Below are 22,135 nucleotides of genomic sequence, written 5' to 3' on the forward strand. Positions count from 1 at the left end.
CCGAGCCCGAGACGATTAAGATATACCTAACACGTCCAAATCAAGTGGCAATTTATGTACAATTGTACACAAGTCCTATCGTGTAAGTTTTGAATAAAAACAAAGTAGTGATACATTGCGTGCTGAATTATCTTACGAGAGAGAAGAAAAGTGTTCATATTTTAGTGAGATTATATGGCAGTTAACCCTTTCACCGCCAAAGAAATCAACTGATGCTCGCGGACGCAGCTCAATATCAGCCTTCCTACATTCCAACAAGCTGTACAATGGCGCGCCGAACACAGTAGTCGCGGTGTTCAAAGGATTTAATATTCAGGGCGCTAACTACTTTTAGAATATATTTTGAAGTCATATCAAACATACACGCTGTATAAGAATCTTAATTCTATTTTGTTATATTTTGACTTTCTACACATTTAAGGATTTGCCACACTGGATGCGTTCAGCGGACAACATTGACAGCAACTTTGACCTGACCGCTGCCCGCAGAACGCATCCAGTGTGGCAAATCCTTTAAAGGTAACATGAACAAAAATTTCGAGCAAACACAGTTGTTCTGAATTTTTATTGCTCTTGGAAGTATTTCGAGGAGTATAAGTCAACATGTATCGGGCTCGGCATGGCTTAGCCAAAGTCAACAAGTATCCCAAACTCGGCTGCCACAAATCCTCCCGCCAATATCATTTCACGACTCCATTGAAGCGGTCGCATAAACAACGTTTCAAAAACATTAATCATCACGCATAAAAGAGATGTTTACCTCGCTCCAGAACTCAACATAGCGCCGTTTAATTAAATTTGTAAACAAATAGCTCTCACAAATGAAGTTCTTCAGAGGAAATCTTTTCAAAACGTAAAAACAACACGACGCTTTTTCTCTTCAAGTTTCCTTCATTCAAAACATTTTCCATCGGAACAGTTTCAATACAAACAGAACGCTATTACGCTGAGTCGAAGCCACCCTCGACAATAACCATTTTAATTGTCCTCAGCCACGGAACTTCTGGAAATGCTGGTTCAACAATATTCTAAATCCATTGTGTTCTGTGTGTATCGCTTCCAGCCCAATTTCATTCCATTTCGATTTTCTTTTATTACTCAACGCCGACGGGCTTAACGAGCGCGCGCAACCCCTGTTATTTATGTCCCCCTGGTGGTTCGGGACGGATCGTGAGATATACAAGCCAGCAAGGCCGAAACCGAACCCACTTCAGCCTAATTGTGTGCGGGCTTAAGCCGTCGATACACTCATGCGCCCGCGGAACCTCCGACGACTTAATCTCTCGGCGTTTCAGTGTAACGAGCCAGCAAATTGACGCGTATATATCAAACGAGACTTATGAGACTTCCAACACTCAATTTCAGAGCTGTCACGTATCGCACCCTTCTTTTACCCGAAACAATTGCGCGCGGAACGCATGAATCCAGAAGTAATACTGCATAATATACCAAAAGATTTACTGCAATTCAAATACTCTACTCCGAACTGGCAATTCAAAAGAACATTCACAAAACATGCTACCCCGTTAGTTTCAAAGCGACTTTTCCATTTAGAACTTTTTATTCCATAATGCTAAATTGTGTTTCCCGTAAAACGAAGTTTGCATCAATGTTTCTCTAACCTTTGGCAGCTTCTTTCACCCACGACTACATTTTATGTGATAGCTCTTTAATTACTCTCTGTTTTTACAACATATTTATATTATTTTAATCTCATAACCTCGTGATAACTGCTACTGTGTGAATATCTTATCCTTCCCATGCATATAATGAAGGTTTTTGGTGCCCGCTTTATAAAGACGTGAATTCAACATTTGAAAGAAGAATTCAACGGTCCGCTTGAGTTTCATCATCCGTTACATAGAAATAGCATAACATGCTCTTTCGCAGGCGTAGTAAGGGAATTGTACAAAATAAATAACGAGCCGTGTGTAACTCCTTAAAAGATAAGCTCTTGAAAGAATTCTCATAATCTATACATTTCAGGTCCTCACCGACGTATTTGGTGGCGACGACCTAGACGGCAAGTTCAAAGAGTGGGGTTGCGAGGAATACGAGCTGCCGGGACTGCCGCCGTCGCCCCCTCCGCCCCCCGGCGGGGACGACGAGCTCTTCTCCCCTCCCCCTGGCTCGCCCTGCCGCCTGGATCTGGACGCCGATAGTCCCTCTCTAGATAAACACTACGTGAGAGAGATGGAAAAGACTATAGAAGGTTCCAGGTTTATTGCGCAACATGTCAAGAATAAGGATAAGTTTGAGAGTGTATGTACGACTTTATGTTTTTCAAGGTTTCATAGTTAATAGCTTATATCCTCAACGGTGCCATTACTTAAATATGTACCTAATTATTATAGTTGTGCCAGCATGGTGGTCTTACATTTTGATATACTAATGGCCAATAAATTAAATTCAATAAATGTCCTTTCCATTTCCAAACGTCCTGTAATTCAAATGATAGCATAATATATCAAACGTAGGGATATAATTTTAAGCCAGCTTCTCGTAAATACGTAGTGTTGCTACCCCTACCTTATTTAATTAGGAAGTGACCATGAAGTGACCCTCCGCCCATCGAGGGTTCCGTACTTTTTAGTATTTGTTGTTATAGCGGCAACAGAAATACGTCATCTGTGAAAATTTCAACTGTCTATCTATCACGGTTCATGAGATACAGCCTGGTGACAGACAGACAGACTTAATAATAGGATCCCGTTTTTCCTTTGGGTACGGAACCCTAAAAATGAACAATAACACAGTCACCACATGGTTTTTCGCTAGGCTTCCAAACTTATTTTTATGAGCACTTATTTTTATTATTTCAACTGTAGATAGATTATAAACTGGTGATTTTGTCCAGGTGGAGGATGACTGGAAGTACGTGGCGATGGTGCTTGACAGGATCTTCCTGTTCGCCTTCACGATAGCGTGCGTGCTCGGCACCGCGCTTATCATCTTTCGCGCCCCCACCTTCTACGACAACTCCAAACCCATCGACATCCTCTACTCCAAGATCGCCAAGAAGAAACTCGAGCTCCTAAGGATGGGCTCCGAAATGGACCCGGGTCTCTGAAATTCGTCGTACGTCTTCGGCCACTCGCCGCCGAAGACGTTTTGGGAGCTAATCGTGATGTGGTGGCACGGATGATCGCAGTGAAGCTCCTGGCGAATGTGAGGCGAGGACTCTGTGCTCAGTGAGTGTGGTGCGACGTACGCAGTGGAAACCGTCTTTTTATATGAACTAGGAGACTGTGTCCGTCGGACGCACGGCGCGCGCCGTGGTTAGTCCGCCACAACTATTTTTATATTAGAATCGCTGTATTGGTCGTATATACTGGAGCGGATGTGTAATTTTTGTATGTTTTCATCGGAAGGTTTCTTTTCCAGGGATTATTTGATACGAGCGCACAAACATTGTACAGATATATTAAGGGTTTTATATTAAGTTCTCGCGATAGATTCGTTTGGTTATCAGGACGTAAACGACGCTCTTATTACTTACTCTAAGGTTCACTTCGTATAAGTGGAGCTCAATTTCGTATGTTTAAGTATTGTACGGACTACGCAAAGTCGATTAGCGTTTGGAGTATTTAATTTTAAATTTTCATGCAAACGTCCTCCATGAGAACCGGACATGTAGACACATGTATATGTAATGATTGTGTAATAAATTGAATTATACATAATGTATTTGATAAACTACGTACCTACTCGCGTAACAATCATAAGGACAATATCGATAAAATGACGAATGTATTGAATCTGTTAGGGTAAGGTTGTAGATACGTTAGGGGTTAGGGAGCCGAGCCGCGCCGCGGCCGTCATCGGTGCGCGTTGCTGCCAACCTAGCATAGTGGACGGTGATATTATTTAAATAGATATTTAAACACAATTGACTGCCAATTGTAAATTACATTTTTATAAAAATCGATATTCTTAGATAGTTCGATAACTTATTTGATTAGATTTTTTAAACAGAGTGCCAAACACCATCGCCAATGTTTGAGGATATGCCAAACTGACGTTCATTTCTGCCGGTCCGTTCGCGTGAGGGTTTGCTTGGATACATTAGTTTAATATGTACGAAACATATGCTTGCCCTTCAAACGACTGAACCTATAGTTTGCTCGTGCTTTCGTACTTGGTCCGCGTTTCTAATAATCATAGAGTACAGGGTAAACTTAGTACACAATTTTCTTCCCTTGATTTGTCTCACGATCTTCACCGATAGTAATATCTTGTACACTTATCGGCACTTTACCTAACACTATTAGATAATAGTCATTGTTGAGGTTTGTGACATTAGTCTGTATGTAGCCTTTACTGTTCCTTTGTATTAGACTAGTTAGGTGTTTGTTTGAGTTACTTTGATGCGTCTTTTCGGCGCATCCCTAGTTACTTTAGTAGTTATACGTCTATTGGAACACTCTTGCGCGTAATAAGCGTTTTACCTCACTTCGACCCATTGTGTAGGGTTATAGTAGCAGTCTATAATAAAATAAAAAATTTCGAGCCGCGTATTTAATATGTCAAAGTAATAAGGATTTTAGATAAAATACTTAGATAACTCAGAGTTATTGATATAAAGGAAACCACAGCGAGCAGTTAGGAAAACAGGGATGGTTATAGTAAAATTATTCAAATTGTTTTTGTGATTCGTCTTCATATTTGTAAGTGTTATTGAGTATGTATAGCAGTTCGTGTGGGTGAACGCTGTGGCTAGACTAAGACACGAACGCGTGTACTGCCCGCGTGTACACGTTACAGGCGGTACACGGAGGCAAGCAAACTGGTTTCACGAAGGAATTCTCAAACGGAATTGTTCGTCTACTAATAAAATAACTAATAAAATAATTTTCTTATAAGACACAACTCACCTGTCGGTTTATTGAAAGTAGGAATGTGCTATTGCACGCACCGAAACACACCAATTTAGTATTATTAATTACTATTTATCAATAATGAATAATTAGTTAAGACCACAGGCTTCCCACTGTTCCGTGATCATCTAAACTTTTATTGTAGATAATTGCTAGAAAAGGATGGTCTGTTGTTATTTTTATATGACTGCAAATAAGTAAAACCTAGTTAGATTTTCTAAACACCGTAGGCTAAAGTGTCGCGTGTTTGTACATTGGACGATACATTTGATGGTGTAAATAGTGTGTTGTCCGAATCTGGTCATTAGATAAATGCAGTGACGACGCAAAAAATGGCTTTAAATGTGGTCAAGGCATTTTAATAACCAATCTACAGTAAGACCTCTCTAACCCGGACGAGAAGAATACCAGCCGAATTATCCTCTGCATGTTTTATGCTTTAGAAAATATTTAAAATAGCAAATAAATGAATAGATATTCAGTAAATATGGAAATAAACTAACAATAAAAAAAATCCGTGAATTTTCTTATTGCGAAGGCACTGAGTCGGAGAAGAATATTCAAAATTTCGTAACTATCAAAGTCAGTGCGCCCGCGTCTAGACCGTCCGGATTACAAGGATCACCGGATTAGCGAGGCTCTACTGTAATAATGACTAAAAGCATAATATGTTGGGCAATTATTATCAATTGATGATCCAGTTTCCACAAAAACACTCGCGTACAGTTCCATCTAGTTTCAACATGTATGCTTTTAGTTATACTTAAATAAACAACACTTATTGTTTCGTGTTATTAAAATGTTAAAAACCTGCGGCGGTAACACGTTCGCATTTTTATCACCATGCATGTCACGTTTTAACAAGTAAGTGCGAAGCGAAAGTGACAGCCATAATGACATGCGATATAAATGCAACCATGCTGCTGCTGGACCACATAAAGTCTAAACTGAATGAGCTGAGCCTATACAACGATAAGTAACCCTTATATTTTGAATGCGTGTTATGTAATTAGATGTCTCCTTGTAATTGTATTGCCCACGTTCGCTCCGACCCCCGGGTACCCTGGGCAACTCCACGGGTAACTCCCGGACTTTTAAGACTATGAGTTGTGTTTCGTCGAGGTTGTGTGAGCAGCCTTCCCTGTGATTCGTACCTCGGTTGTAGTTGTTGTCTCTAAGACCTAGTAGTTGTGTTATACTTTACCCTATTTAAAAGCTGCTACAGTCTTTTGCAAAAAGAATACTACAATGTGATTAGTTATTAGGTTCCGGATTTTTTATTTATTGTTAAACACTTTTTTATATTAACCCAGAGGAGTTACATGCGCGTTGCCAACCCTAACACTCCGCACCCTCGTTGAGCTCTGGCAACCTTACTCATCAGCAGGAATACAACACTATGAATAGGGTGTAGTGCTATTTGGCTGCGGTTTTCTGTAAGGTTGGGCCTACCACATCTTGCTTTGTGTGCCCTACCACAGAAAGCGAGATGACATTCACAGTGCCCATACTTCTCTTTTGGACGTAGTTTAAGGAAATACCCGGGTCCCTTAAACTTTTAGACCTGCTATTTTAATTTAAAAAAATCACAGAAATCACTTTCTGACACAAACTTTATTAAACTGACATGTGTGAAAATTATTAATCGGTTATTAAATAATATAAATAACAAGTTAATTTTCCTTTAAGATGACGATTTAGGAGTTTAGTAAAGTGCAGTGAAATGAAAATGAAATCAATTAATTTGTAATCAAATTGAATTACATTTAATGTTTTTTGAATCCAAAAATTGTGTATATTTTTTCAAAAAGTTTGTGTATTATTAAAAAAGTGTGTATATTATTCACACACGGCTTTGGATAGAGTAGCATGGCGGTCTTTGGTGTCGGAGACCAAGATCCACTTCGGGTCGTCGCGCCACAGCGGTAAGTGAGTAAGTATATTATTCAAAAAGTTTGTATATTCTCCGCAATGGACTGTAGCGGTTGATTATCGTTGTGCTTGTTCAAGTTTACGTTACCAGACGGTTGTCTGCGGAGCGGGTGATACTCGTAGTTGTCTGACGGTAGATAGGTAATAAATTTAACAATAAACAGATTAAGATCGGGTAAGTGTATAAGTGGTGTTTAAATTAGCTTCTCAGTGTTTTAGGGTTAGTCGACGAATGAGTCGGCTCGGGACGCGGTGGTAGATAAATTTGTCTTTCTTAGTGTTTTTGTACGGATTTCTATATACATTTTTTTTTTTACTTGTATATTTTAACCTACCCACTTATTTACATATAGGTACATCAGACTTGTTTTCTTATTCTATTACCGTACACAATCTCTTTTCTTTTTTCTTGAAACACTAGTATATATACAAATATTTTTCACCAAAGCTTACCCAATTAAATTATGTATCTATAATAATTTCTACAAATATTATAATTAAAATATCTATATCGAATATCTTTGTTCATCTATATAATTAAATTCGTTTCTCCTCATAATATTATAATACAACCGTGTTTTTGGTAAAGTCAAATTTTAGTCGTTTACTATTAATTAACATTATAATTGTGTTCATTTTAGTATGTATATAATTTAAAATGGCAAATTTATCTCCACCGGGGACGAGCGGCAAACTCATAGTCAGCTATCACATGGCTGTCAGTAATATTAAGGATCAACTTAACCGAAATGTTGACGTGTACATATAAATGATCAACATAGAAATTAAAATAATTATATTAACAACTTATTTTTCTACGTTACTTTCAGGCATTAGTGCTAGTAGTGTAGAAATTTAATATAATGACAAGCACATCACAAAACAGCAATAAAATTAAAAGTTAATTTCGTTAAGCGTTTCTAAATTTAAATCTTTATTTCTAATGGACATTGATTCGGATCCGTAACGCTTTATAATTAGTCAGCGAGATCTCGATAGTTTCATATAGTATTTCCTTCGGTATCGCTATCCAGATTAATCTTGCTTTCACGCACTTTTGATTACTTTCCTTGCATTCATAACTACATACAATATTGAAATACTTAAACTATGTAAGTTAGAAGTATTGCATGTGTAATCAGACGTCTTCCAAAGTGACGTAAGATGAATTTAAGGCTCTAAGGGAAAACGACGGATCATTTGTATTAACAAAACCTATAACTCTATTGGCGTTATTCGTATTAAACGCCCGTCAAGTTTAATAAGATAATCATTTGTCCCTGTCTGTCATTTTGACATCTGTGTTTGTTAGAAAGGGACAAAAATAAAAATTTAGTAAGGTCAAGTTGGGTAAGTGATGTTTACTTTATTTTGCTTAGGGTAAGAGAAACAGTATGAAGATTCCATATAACCTCTAGCCGCCCACAGATCAAAACTTGATAAGGCAAATGCAGTTTTAATTTGACAAAATAAAGATTCAAAATACAATGGAATGGAAAGCCTTTTTATAGGCCTCTGGGAGGTTAAAGGATAGGTGTCTCCCTTGCCCCTGTGTTTCTCTTACCCCACCTGATCTTAATGTTTATTCTTGTTCATAACCATTAAGCACTAATCCGTCGTTTTTTCATAGAGTATCATAGTTTTTGTTGATTATTTTCTCATTCACAGTTTTCGTAAATATACATATTACCTAAGGTGAAACCACCCAACTATAGTGCAAAAGCTCCTAAGTCCTAACTATGGTCTAAATGTAATTCGAATATCTTCGTTCAGGTGTGAATATTTATAATAATTATGTACAATAGAAATCCTCTTTATTGCACAACCTCAAAAAACATTTACACAAAGACACATAATACATGAATACAGAAGTAACAACTGGCGGTCACACTACTAATACTAATACTTATGTATTTCGGCCTAATACGAACTTTAAGATACGTCAAAAATTTGCTAAAGATACGATATGGATCGGATATGTCAGTCTCAAAAGTGGCTTTTGTTTGAAAAAACTTCACTTTTAACACTGACATAACCGATCCATGTCGTATCTTTAGCAAATTTTTGACGTATCTTAAAGTTCGAAACAGGCCGTAAGAATGTCCCAATTTTGATTGATGAATTTGAAAAAGTCACTTTTAACACTGACATAACCGATCCATGTCGTATCTTTAGCAAACTTTTGACGTATCTTAAAGTTCGAAACAGGCCGTAAGAATGTCCCAGTTTTGATATAAAATATTTTCACAAATCCGGACAAAACCAAAAATAGCAATAATATTCAATATATTCATGCTTAGGTAGTTAACGTACCTATCCTTTAACCGCCCAGAGGCCTATAGAAAGGCTCTCCATTCCATTGTATTTTGAATCTTTAATTTGACAAATTAAAATTGCATTTGCCTTGTCAATTTTTGATCTATGGGCTAGAGGCTATTCAACTCGTGAAAGCTGCAGTATTGGACAATATTTGGGTGGTTTTGCGTTACCTGATTTGAAAGTCATTAAATTATGTATGCAATCATTTACGTATGTTATCAATTCTAATCATAGTATTAGTGTGGACAAAATTCTAAAATAATTACCTACTTTGACACTGCGAACGTAAGTACTTAAACTAAAATTAGAAGTAAAAATAGAGACGTGTCACGAAAACTTAAAAAAAAGCCACGATGATTTTTTTAGAGAAAAAAGTATAAATAATATTCTAAGCAATGAGTCTAAAGTAAGTACACTCAACTAGAAACGTGATACGAATTTTGACTGCTTTTTACTTGATTCAATTGATCACTTGGTATCCTGAGTTGGTATCCTTTGTATCACACGAATGCGTTAGAATTTAGAAACTTTTATTGAGTGCCACAAGTAATTTTGTTTTAGTCATCTTCCTCGCGTTGTTCCGGCATTTTGCCACGGCTCCATGGTAGCCTGGGGTCCGCTGGGCAACTAATCCCAAGAAATGGCGTAGGCACTAGTTTTTACGAAAGCGACTGCCATCTGACCGTCCAACCCAGAGGGGAAACTAGGCCTTGTCGGGATTAGTCCGGTTTCCTCACGATGTTTTCCTTCACCGAAAAGCGACTGGTAAATATCAAATGATATTTCGTACATAAGTTCCGAAAAACTCATCGGTACGAACCGGGGTTTGAACCCGCGACCTCCGGATTGCAAGTCGTACGCTCTTACCGCTAGGCCACCAGCGCTCTTGTAAGTAATTTTGTTTTAGTATCTACTTAAATTTCAGAGAGGCGATGATGTAGGATACTAACTCAGATAACTTATTAGAAATGATTTTTATACGTGATGTTTGCATATTAATCTATACGGCTCACGAAACTTACTTCATTTCCATTTTCTCTTTCTACGTACTCGCATTCATATAAATCGCAAATTCAAATGAAATGTCAATCTAAAAAGTCAACAGCATAAATAAAAACAAAAATCATAGTTACTTTTGTTTCCATTTATAGTATTAATATTGGTATACGGGCATTTTTTTCTGTAGTGATGCACTGGACTTTTTTTCCAAAATAGGTAAATTTAATGTTTTTTCCTACTCAGAATCACGAGTTCCTTTGTTCCTACTAGGAGGAAAAGCGTCCCAAGTTTTATTCCGTTCCGTTACCATTTTTCAAACACTTTGCACGGCCGAGTACGTAAAATGTATGAAAATTTTGGGACATTGTTTCTTTCCTAGGAGCATGGAATCAGCTCATTATTTTGGGCACAAATAACATTAAATGTATAAATCCAAAAAAAAAGTCCAGTGCATCACTACAGAAAAAAATGCCCAATTCTATAAAAACACTTAGGTTTAAAAATAACAGAAACTTTCAAGTAATATACAAACAATGAGCTTTAAATTTTCAGTTCATCAAAAGCAATTATGTCAATTAGTCTTACAAAGGACATCGTACATAGAAAGCAAGTCAAATCAACACAATATCGTTATACGAATATGAGATTGAGAAGTAGAAACAACACATTCACTTGAGTTTGCGGTCTAGGTACCCTACAAAACAGTCTAAACACATTACATTCAAGTAATATCTTTATACGAAAATAATTTTAAAGTTTTACAGACGTATTTGTAGATACTACCTACGCGCGACATCTCTATTTTCAAACACTCAATAAAATAAGACTCTTTGCATTGGTGTCACTGGGCTGATTTTTATTTCGTTGTAGTTTTTTTTTAAATCAGATTTTGATACAATTTGATAAGTTAGTCGAGCTCCTCAATCTGGGCGGAATAAATATGAAATTGAGTTACGAAATATAAAATGGAACTCTATATATCTACTTACCAAGTTGTATCGAATAATGAAGAAAAAATATCAACATAATAAAAATAACTAATAATCTCTATGAAACGTGTCACGCTTAGTGACTAAAAATGCGTTTGTAAAATCGTAAAATTATTAGTGTTAATATGACTCATGAGAGTTACAATTTGAATATCTTTATAGCTTACTCATACGATATACATAGTTATATACATAATATATGTACTTACTAATAAGTAGTAAACACACGAAATTTGCGTTGAGCTTCCAACACGGTTAGATGTAAATACAGACATAATGAAACTGTTGACTAAAGTGTACCCTTCAAAACGTGCATTGTTTTCTTCACTATTTCTATGATTTCCTGCTATTATAATATTATACTTAATTTTTTAATCATTCATATTAACCTTACCTATGTGTTGTGTGTAAAAAATTGTAACGAAACTGTAAATTATCTAGGCCACAAAATAAGACAGATTTTTCGGCTCATCGTACTTGTAATAACAAGTTATGAATTTGATCTGGATTTGTTATGGATATGATTATTCAACCAGAAACGTTACTTTTGACACTGACAGATCATATCTATAACAAATCTAGATCAATTCCATAACCTGTTACTAGAATTAAAATAAGCCTCTCGATGTTTAACATGTTGAAAAGGACCCGCAACCGATCCTCGCAACAATCATGTTATTTTATGGTTATAAATTTTTATTAATGATTATTACCAAAAATCAGTAGGGTTTTTGTGCAACCTTTTTAAACGGCAGTCCTTACAATAAACTTGTTATTATTGATAATAATTACAACATTTACAACCAAACCTTAAGGAAGTGCATCCAAAGTTTGCATATTTACCCTTTACCAGTTGTTTGAGACTAAGATGTTTTTCATCATACTTTTTTCGGGCCTGTCTTGTCTCAAATATTTGTCACTAGCTTTTAAGCGAATGGTTTCAAAATTAGTCTACGTTTAATTTATTTAGGTTGATTATATCGTTGTTTATAAATTTATGTGTGCCTTATTTAAATAGTCTGAAACTAAGTTCTGCTTCTGCTAAATTGATTCTAGGTAAAAATCATTCGGCAAATGAGTTGAGATTTGGAGTTTTATCTTCGCGCGGTGTTTTCATACATATTTCATTGGATGCGGTTTAAATACTAATATCTATGTATTCTATGTAAAAGGTGTTAGTGTTACAATAATATCATACGAATAACACTGCCTGAGAATAGTTATGAAATATAATGACACTACTTGGTAAGAATTCTAAAAGTCTTCGAGAAGCTATCATGGATGTGTAATTTTGTCGAATGTACAGTCGCCATCAGATATATCGGAGCGGCCAAGGTGCTCACAAATATCTGTACACGATTCTATTACCAAGGCGTTAGAGTTCGTTTTCGTATTTTTAAGTACCTCGCCCGCTCCGATATATCTGATAACGATATACTTTATATATTTAATATTTATATGGCCTTGTTGAAGAGTGAATGATTTGTAAAATATTCGTTGTTAGGATATATTATATTTACGGCAAACTTGTATGAAGACATTGCGCAATTTAACTGTTACTTAAAGCAATCTTAGCTTATTTTGGTAATTAAGTTGAAATTTGCATATTAAAAATTAATTAATAAAATTGAAAATTTGGTTATTGTCGAAACGGCATATTGTAGATAGGGTTCAACGTATGTTTCTAACATCTGATATTATTAATGTTAAAATAATTAATGTCCTCTACTCTAGTAATATACTATAAATGTTTATGTTCAATTCTATGTTATTTTTCACCTTTCTAGTCAGAAGTAACGGAGTTTGTTCTGGAGGATTTTGTTGAGAAAAAACTGAAATTATTTACCCTTTATCTATTTATATACCTACGTACTTTGAGGCTAGGTGTATTTATAACTTATATATTTATCGTATGATTTATTCAAATAGTATACGTAACTGTAAAATCCTTTTATACATAATATTATATTGGACGAAACCTGGTGACAATTTCACCAACAATATACCTACTTTCTTTACGCAGGTAAGCTGTTAACTATTTTACGCAAATTGTTAATACCGAGATTTTGATTTGTCTATTAATAATATATTATTTTTAACATTTTTTTTTCTAAATTAAAATGTCTCATTTTAATCCTCCATACACACCATCCAGTGAAAATGGCATATGCAAACGAACACCATAATAATGATACAAATATAGTAATAGATAGTACGAAAGTGAATTCCTTAATTTTTATTTAATATTAAGGTACTGTAATTAAAAATACATTAATGTCTTGCCTCCGAATGGTCCATAGGGTGAGCATTCATAAAAAAGTTGAGCTAGGGAGCGGAGCGATGCAAGAAAAAAAACAAGAGCGCCGATAAAAACGTATGCACCAATGGGAATGCATCCTCGCACCGTTTCACTACCTCGCACATCTCTCGCTCTAAGGATACTCACTCTTAGCTTAAACTGGAGGCCATTTCGGGGGAAACGTTTATGCACTATGCTATAAAATCGTATTTTAGATATCTAAGTCATAATAGCTCAATAATTTAATGAACTCTATGAAATTGTATAATAAAATATAATTAAGCTATTGTAAGCTTTAGATAATTGCAAAGTTAATGTAAGAAACGCGAAAATAATATACATAACTTAGTGTATTGTAATGTAAGTCCCATTTTGTAATGTTAAATTAATTAAATCAAGCACTACCACATAATATTATGAATACACTCATGACTTCTTGTCTTGCTAATATTGAAATGTATTATAAATATGAACTATAAATATTAAATGTTATGCGTTAATAATAAACTAACGTGTTTTAATTTTAGACCCATTTGAGAAAGTTTCTACAGCTTGATATCTTTTGACCAAATTTTTGATAAATTGTTTTAGAGTTGTCAAACTCTTTCACCCAATTTATTCACTCATTAATAATTTTGAGATAATCCGAAATTAACCCGCTACTGCATGTAATAAAAAATATTTGTTGAAATTTGAACTTTAACAGCTATCAATAAAAATAAAACTGGTGACTACGGGTCACCCGTTGACCACGAACGCTGTAAAGAGTTCGAAACGTCGGGATGTATTATAAATTCAATATACGCGATATAATCCGTTTTCATAGTTTTATTTCATGAGTAACTATCGCGGTAACCGAAGACAATATTAGCTATCAATAGAGTTGAATATCATATCCGCCATATATGGCTTCGTATAAAGTATCTCTTAGAAAGATTTCTTTATTCTTTTTTTTTGTGACTTAAGAATCAATAAAATTAAAGGAAACTAACATAGTGTCGTTGCTCCTTTAATATATGCCTACAATAAATTATTTTTCAACACACTTGCTCAAAACGACGTTTTTATTCCACCAATTTTTGTCTCATAATCCTAGATATTAAACACGCGTGCTCTTTCAGTCTATTATTCCACTCGTGCTTTTTCATTATATTATCCGACTGAGTTAAGAAGGTAACTGATTGCTAATAATATGCATGGAAAGGGAGCCTTCTTTAATTGGTCGGACTGGCGGGCCCCGCGGCCGGGGCGAGTGAGGGCCGGCCGGCAGTATGACAGATGCAACAGACAATACTAACTGTTTTAACTATTAAAATTTGATTAATATGAGTATCTTTTTTTTTCTCGCAAGTGTGTTGAAAAACGTCGTATGAAACGCGTGTGCATTGGTCATTACACACATCGGCTTTCTTATTGCGCGCTCGCTTAAGCTCGCGCGCACAATATCGCCTCGTGTGTAATGACCAACTTAGCACACTTGTATCATAATGTACTATTATACTTTAGAGAACCACCATTATAAATAGACCACCACCAGATATAGGATCCATGTTAAAAACCGTAGTGGACGTTATATAATTATAAATCCCGTTTAACCAAAGTTACTGTTGAACGCGGCCCACGGACTCGCCGAGTTAAGATTGGACGGCGGTGTACTATAATAGCCCTGGGCCAAGTCTACCAGCGAGAGAGGACATGTGTACATGTCGCAGCTCTCCAGAAGAACACCCAGGCGGTGTGCCGAGTCATAGATGGCGTGCTCGATTGGCTCTTCGGATAAGACCTTTGACATTGGTAATCTGTGGAAAAAATTGTAATGTTATGTGCAAGGAAGTCCCAGATTTCGTTAACCACCTTAAGCCTATATCGTTTTAAACAATTCATCTGGAAATACATTGTTAAACTGTCCGCGCGCCAATTCCGTGCATTCGGAGGTCGAGGAAGTGGGAGGGTGTGCGCCGCGCCCGTACGTACAAAATGACACTACTCTGTCATGACGCCCAGCATTCCTAACATTCCTCAGCCGTGCACGGAATTCGCGCGCGCTTGTAGTTGTCACACCTTGGTTTGCACAATTACGGAGGTAAAAATACTTTACTAGAAATATGACTTCACGCTATGCTACTAGGTACAGCAAGCTGGAAAACGCATGGACACAGTCATTATGAATAGAATCGCAAATGCTAAGTAAGTCAATTTTAATTTTGTTGACGATTTCAAATATTTTCAAATACTTAGGGCTGGTTTGAAGAGCTCTTGTTTCTAATTGGAATAATTACGAAATCCAATTACGGACAAAAGAAAATAATTCTCCTTTGAGTTCTGAAAATACCTTCCATCTTCATAATACAGTGAAAGATTTAAAGAGAAGGATGAAATTACGCTCTACCTATTACCATTACCTATCCACCAATTTTGTTATGAAAACTGACGAAAAACAAAATCGACGATAAAACAAATATTGGCCCATACCGTGCAATTAATAAAACATCCTGAAACTGTACTTAAGCGCTGGTGGCCTAACGGTAAGAGCGTGCGAATTTAAATCCGAAGGTCGTGGGTTAAAACCCCGGCTCCTACCAATGAGTTTTTCGGAACTTATGTACGAAATATCATTAGATATTTACCAGTTACTTTTCGGTGAAGGAAAACATCGTGAGGAAACCGGACTAATCCCAATAAGGCCTAGTTTCCCGTCTGGGTTGGAAGGTCAGATGGCAGTCGCTTTCGTAAAAACTAGTCCCTACGGCAATTCTTGGGATTATTTGTCAAAGCGTACCCCAGGTTCCCGTGGCAAAAATGCCGGGATAACGCGAGGAAGAAGAAGAATCCTGAAACTGTACTTACGTAAAAAGAGTCCTGAACATCTCTTCCACCATGTTCTGACCATGCGGCACAATACGTTGCGTAGTCTCACACAGGGTTTTCAAGATACATTGCCGGCCACTGTACCCCATACTGAAACAGACAATACAAAACTTAATTTAAAAGAACTAAACATTTCTTGAGAGTTATTGTACATTGCCACATTCATACATATAATCACGCATATTTCCCGGAGGGGCAGGCAGAGACCACGGATTTCCACTTGCTACTATCCTGACATACCTCTTTCGCTTCCTACACTTTCATAATATTCCTCATACACGCTCGCCGGTTTAGAGTGCTCTTGACCTGGCTTTTCTTCAGGATTTCCCCGTATACATTACACGTACATTGCCACGTACTTACTTATCGAGAATAGCTTCCAGCTTCTCATACAAGTCTCTCCTGCTCCTCCTCTGCGCCATCGGCTTGCCCAGCCTGTACTTCTTGTGATATGCCGCCAGGGTCTCTGTGGCATTGGGCAGCTCGTAGGCGATACCCCAGTTGAGCCCGAAGTTGAAGGTTCCTGGAGCTGAGGACGGGGCCGGTTGGCCGATCATACCGACTGTCATGCAACCGGCGCACTGGAATTGTTAACAAGAAGGTTGTTTGCCACACAGTGATAAGTGAACACCATGGCTCTTATGCACAATAATTTTCAATACATCTTGGAATATAAAATATATTTATTATTATACACAAACGAAACAAATCTCAGAATGTTGCTGGCGACATCCAGCGACTACAATCCAATTTCTCAAAATTTTGTAAAGAACTTTGCTGATTGCCCGCCTTGTCAAGATGCTAGTCCCACAATGTGCACTTACCGAGAAACTGGAGCCTTCAGGGAACGTAACATACCGCCGTTTTCTAGACAGTACTCTCGAAGCAGAATCGCTGACTCCAGCCCTGCCCAATTCCATTAAACCGCACACAAAGAAAACCAAACCAAGGTTTAAATTCATTTTCGAAATTCAAATTGACTTTTTATAAATTTTGTGTTTTTATTTTCAGCCAGTGTTGAAATTATAATTCCATTAAACCACACACAAAGAAAACCAAACCAAGATTTAAATTCATGTTCGAAATTCAAATGTACTTTTTATAAATTTTGTGTTTTTATTTTCAGCCAGTGTTGAAGTTATATTTACCAGTGACCATGATACACTGTCAACTATCCTACAGAGTATATCGTGTGAAGTAACGGAAAGTTATTCTCACAATAAAGTCTTGTTAACAGTGTCCCGCTATGAGCTGGAATTTGGAGTAGGTCTTGTTGAGGTCAGTTGGTGTTGCAAATTGATCTAGATTAAGGAAAACTGGTAATATTATAATTGTGTGTTTGTTTGGATTTTTCAATTAGCTTAATCATTCAAAAATGTCTGTAGCTGATTATGATGACTTTAGACCTACAGTATTTGACTGATCAAATACATTTAGTTAAAACTTTGAAATTTTTCAAATGAGTTGTTTTCTCTTCTTTTTAATAGATTGCCGGCTTCTAATCAAGATGAATTAAATATTTGAATAAAGAAAGAGAATAAGAACTGAATCCAGACAAAAAGGCATAATAGCTTACTTACAGGCTAACTTAATAGGAATGTAATTAATTTAATTAAACCCTGCCTGTGAAGCCGATGATTCTGGGTTCGAATCCCGGTAAGGGCATTTATTGTATTGAGTATTTAAGTATTGAGTAAACATAAGTGTAGTTTAGTATCACCAAAGAGTAAGCTTCTTTTATTGTGTTATTTAAAAACAAAAACGACAATAAAATGCTATCGTTTGATGATCCTTCAATATCTCACCATATTTGGACAAGATCAGCATTTTTGGATAAGAATAATGTTTATCTCCCTTCCAAAGGTAGTAACTGACTTTGGAAGGAAAATGCGTATACGTATAAAAGGGACAAATGGGCCTCACATCTCGTCCCCAATGTTCCCATCTAATGCGTCGGCAGGTCCGTCAGCGGGAACAAATTGTTTTGCAGTTATGATACTCATTTGTCACTTTTACCGAAGAATCTATCTTAACCCACAATTTATCCATTGGATATAGGGAAGTTTTTTGCAACTATTAGTGCTGTTAAACTGAATAATGGGCTGCAAGAACATGCATCAGTTAAAAGAAAATAATTTATAACTCACCTATCGTTTTGTTTTTGGAGGAATTATATATTATATATAGGTATAGTTGGTCAAACCAATTTGTCAGTTAGTAACAATCAGGAAAATTATACTCATCCCTTTCTTTTGTGTGCTAGTACTAAGATAGTATGTTCTCTCTGTCTATGTTTGAAATGAGACAGCCTTTTGACAAACTTTAATTCATCGTCTAGTACCCACAACACAAGCCTTATTGAGCTTACTGTGGGACTAATAATAAATCAATTTGTGTAAAATTGTTCTAACTATAATATTTATTCATATTAATACTGAAACCATAATTTGTGTCCTATATCTATAGTTGGTCAAACGAATCTTGTCAGTAAATGGGAACAAAAAAACTATACTCATCTTTTTCTTTTGGGTACTAGTACTAGTGTAAGATAGATAGATTCTCTCTGTCTATGTTTGAAATGAGACAGTCCTTTGACAAACTATATCTTTAATGCGTTCCTCACAGAATCGTATTTATAGCCCAAATAAATTGTTACAAGAATTTAAATTGTTGTTTGTTGTTTTAATAAAATTAGAATAGTAAAAGCTTCATAAATATCAAAGGGCTTCGATCTTCCGACATAATTAGCCGTCTCGGCCCGGAAAACCCTCGAAAGCCTTTTTAAAAATGGACCAGGCGGACATGGACGTCAAGGAGATTACTTTATAAAAAGGATGCTAGTTATAAGCCTGTTTTGCCCACTGACACATAAATGTTTTATGAGTGTTGTGGGAGTGGCTTAAGGTTTCTTATTACCTATTACTTTGTAATTACTTGATAATTTTATTAAGAAAGAGTAATAATGCCCAAGTAAATTGTTCGTCCGCATTTTCGTTAGTCATATTTTGGTTTTTCTCAGAAACGCGTAACTTTTGGGGATTGCCATAAAACAAACCTAACCTAACCTAAACTCTCCATAGGATAACCTTACAAAAATCCTGAAAAGTTATCGGTTTCAGAATTATGTGTAATGGTAATCTGGCAATCATAACAATATTATGTCAAACAAAGGGACCCAGAAATTATTTAAAATTCGTAAAATCATTTGAACAAAAATTGCACTGCAACATTTAAGAGAATCTAGCAAAATGGCAGTAATGTTTTATTTGAATCTAAGCGCTCTTAGTGTCTCTAATCAAATTAAATTGTTAAAACAGTTAGTAACCTCCTAAATTAATTTTTAACAAGCAGAAACGTCTGCGATCGATGCTATTACGGTGGCCGTTTAAGAAGTGTAACGCTCTTACGGTAGATGTCGCTAGGGTCCGCTAGACCCATATAGTGGGAAGATTTGCTGACTATGGATGAGGTCTTGGTGGCTCAGTTGGCAGAGCGCTGGAGTATCGATCCAGAGGCCGTGAGTTCAAGTCTCACCCAAGGCACTATTTTTTCCACTTTTAAATTTATTCTAAGCTTAGTAACCTGCTAAGTCCTAGCTTTTTTTAAACGTCATAGTCCTAGAGGCCTCTTGTAAATTTTTTTGCACAATAAATATTTGCTGTCAGTCCTGAACAGACTATTTACAACTCTATGGATTGTCAGAATACTCCGCGCGAGCATTTAGAAAGCGGGGGCATCTAAACATTTTGTACCGAAATATGTACTATCGGTGTTTATTACTATTGTAATTTACTTAAGGCCGTTCCATCGGTTTGCCGCTGTCACTGTCACATTTCGCAAGAAAGAACGGGAAAGATCATACGCGCCAAGTGTCAATTTTGATCGAATTTTGTCGATTTTTATTTATTTTAAAAACGTTACCTTACAATATAGAAATTAGAAAGCTATGAAATTACTATATAAGTTAAGATTGTTTTTTCTTCTTTTTTTGTTTATTAGTATCACATAATAAATAACCGAGTAAAGTAGGATTAAAAGTCCGAGTTAGAGGTTACTTTGGGAATTAATTGTATCGAGCGTAGTGTCATAATTCGTGTATCGGAAGCTATGTTGTTAAAGATAATATAGTCAAGAACTACATATATTTATTCCACGTCCACGAATATCAACGCCTCTTAGAAAAACATGATCATATAAGGAGATTTTTCGCCTTCCGGCTCAGGGAACCGCCTTAATGCGGGGACGGAAGGGTGACTTTTATTATGTACAAAATTTGGTACTGCAGGACTTAGGAGGGTAAAAGTTTAAAATCTGTCATACTGCCTGCCGGCCCTCGCTCGTCACTCTAGTGGCGTTTTTCTCAGCAACTGCCTACGCTAAGAGCGTCGCCCGCATTAAAGTCACTTTAACTACGGCTCGTGATGGTGGATTTTAAAATTGAAACTGTAAGTCACTTTTCGCAGTTACAAACCTGTCGAACATGAGACATTAAGTGCATTTTTGGTATGTTTTAGCAATTTTTAGCTAATGTCGAAATTTTATCTGGTAATATTTTTTTGGTCTATACTAGTTGCGAAACTAGTATAGGTCAAAAAATAGAGAATTGTAGAGAGAGCGGTCTCTCTATCTCTACAATTTGCAAATATTGCAGGTAGCGACTACATAAAACCCCTAATACCTCTACTAATATTATAAATGAGAAAGTATGGAGATAGTACACACACACACACACAGAGACAAAGTTTTTCTTTAATTTTCTTTCTTTAAATTACTTAATTTCTTTAATTATTACTTCTATTAATGTCACCTAGTTTTTTACTTAACCTTTGGTTGTTTAATGCGAACCCGGCTACCACGTGACAGGCATTGCCTAGTGTGGGGCCACTGGATATTGTCGAATATTATTAAGGTTTTTTCTTTTAAATAAATATATTCTTATTCTTATTCTTATAGTTTGAGTCTTGAATCTTGATGAGATAGGGCGAAGGATAGTTTTTATTAATCTTAATCATTCTACGCAGAAGTTGTAGCAGACAGAAGAGTGTGTTCATATTAATGAAATGAAAATTAAAAATTAATTAAATACAACGTTCGATACTACCAAAGAGAATTAAGTAGACATAGAGTGCAATTTTGTTACCAAAAAGAATATTATTTTCGTAGTCGACATCTAGCGTGAAGTAGCAGAATAATGAGTACCGCTACTAGTCAATAGATGTCGCGACGAACGGAAAGTCTAATGCTCAATGATTTTCAGCTAATATTATAACCGCATTAACCGGAACTCTATTTTCAACTCCTTCTGCATATAATATTAGTTGTAAATTGTTGAGCAATACACCTTTCGTCAGTCGCGACGCAAGTGACATCTAGTGTCGAATAGCAGTACTGATAATTCCGCTACTTGACTCTAGATGTCCACTACGAAAATAATAGTCTTTTTGGTAACAAAACTGATGTATGGAGTGAGCACTCTATGTCTACTAAATTCTCTTCGGTACTACGTTGTGAAACCGTGGGCTCCGTGGAATTTTGTACAAGAATATAGTCTGCATCTTCTCAAATGATTTTTACGCCTAAGTCGGTAATCTGTTAAACAAACGCCATTGTTCCTTTTGAGTGAGCGCTCGGCCATTGTGTCTGACAATGGCACGCGCCGTAGCACGCACTCAGACTCAATGGCTCACAATGGCCGACCGCTCACACCATAGGAACAATGGCTTTTGTTTAACAGATTACCGTCTTAGGCGTAAAAATAATTAGAGAAGATAAATATGAGTCTTAGGTAGTACTGCTACTAAACTATTGTCCGTATTATCGCTTAAAACTCGATTAAGTTCACGACACACGAC

At 36.3% G+C, this 22,135-nt stretch overlaps 2 protein-coding genes and 1 long non-coding RNA gene across 3 annotated transcripts in view; 2 read left to right on the forward strand and 1 right to left on the reverse strand.

Moving 5' to 3' along the window:
- The window catches only part of LOC134748837 (acetylcholine receptor subunit alpha-like 1), a 423,890-nt gene extending 417,603 nt beyond the window's left edge, over window positions 1-6,287 (forward strand). Inside the window, exons 7-8 of the mRNA XM_063683647.1 lie at window positions 1,987-2,262; window positions 2,858-6,287. Coding sequence (XP_063539717.1) covers window positions 1,987-2,262; window positions 2,858-3,070 — 489 coding nt within the window. The 3' untranslated portion in view covers window positions 3,071-6,287. The remainder of the gene's footprint in view (window positions 1-1,986; window positions 2,263-2,857) is intronic.
- The window catches only part of LOC134748840 (uncharacterized), a 707,412-nt gene that overhangs the window by 669,300 nt on the left and 15,977 nt on the right, over window positions 1-22,135 (forward strand). The gene's annotated exons all lie outside the window — the stretch shown is intronic.
- On the reverse strand, window positions 15,000-17,218 carry LOC134748972 (uncharacterized). Its single transcript, XM_063683840.1, has 4 exons — window positions 17,108-17,218; window positions 16,647-16,864; window positions 16,263-16,373; window positions 15,000-15,214 (listed from the first exon to the last, which is right to left on the reverse strand). The coding sequence occupies exons 1-4, from the start codon at window positions 17,201-17,203 to the stop codon at window positions 15,007-15,009; spliced, it is 633 nt and encodes a 210-aa protein (XP_063539910.1). The 5' UTR covers window positions 17,204-17,218; the 3' UTR covers window positions 15,000-15,006.

Source organism: Cydia strobilella, chromosome 17, assembly GCF_947568885.1.
Source record: "Cydia strobilella chromosome 17, ilCydStro3.1, whole genome shotgun sequence".
Classification (NCBI taxonomy): Eukaryota; Metazoa; Arthropoda; class Insecta; order Lepidoptera; family Tortricidae; genus Cydia; species Cydia strobilella.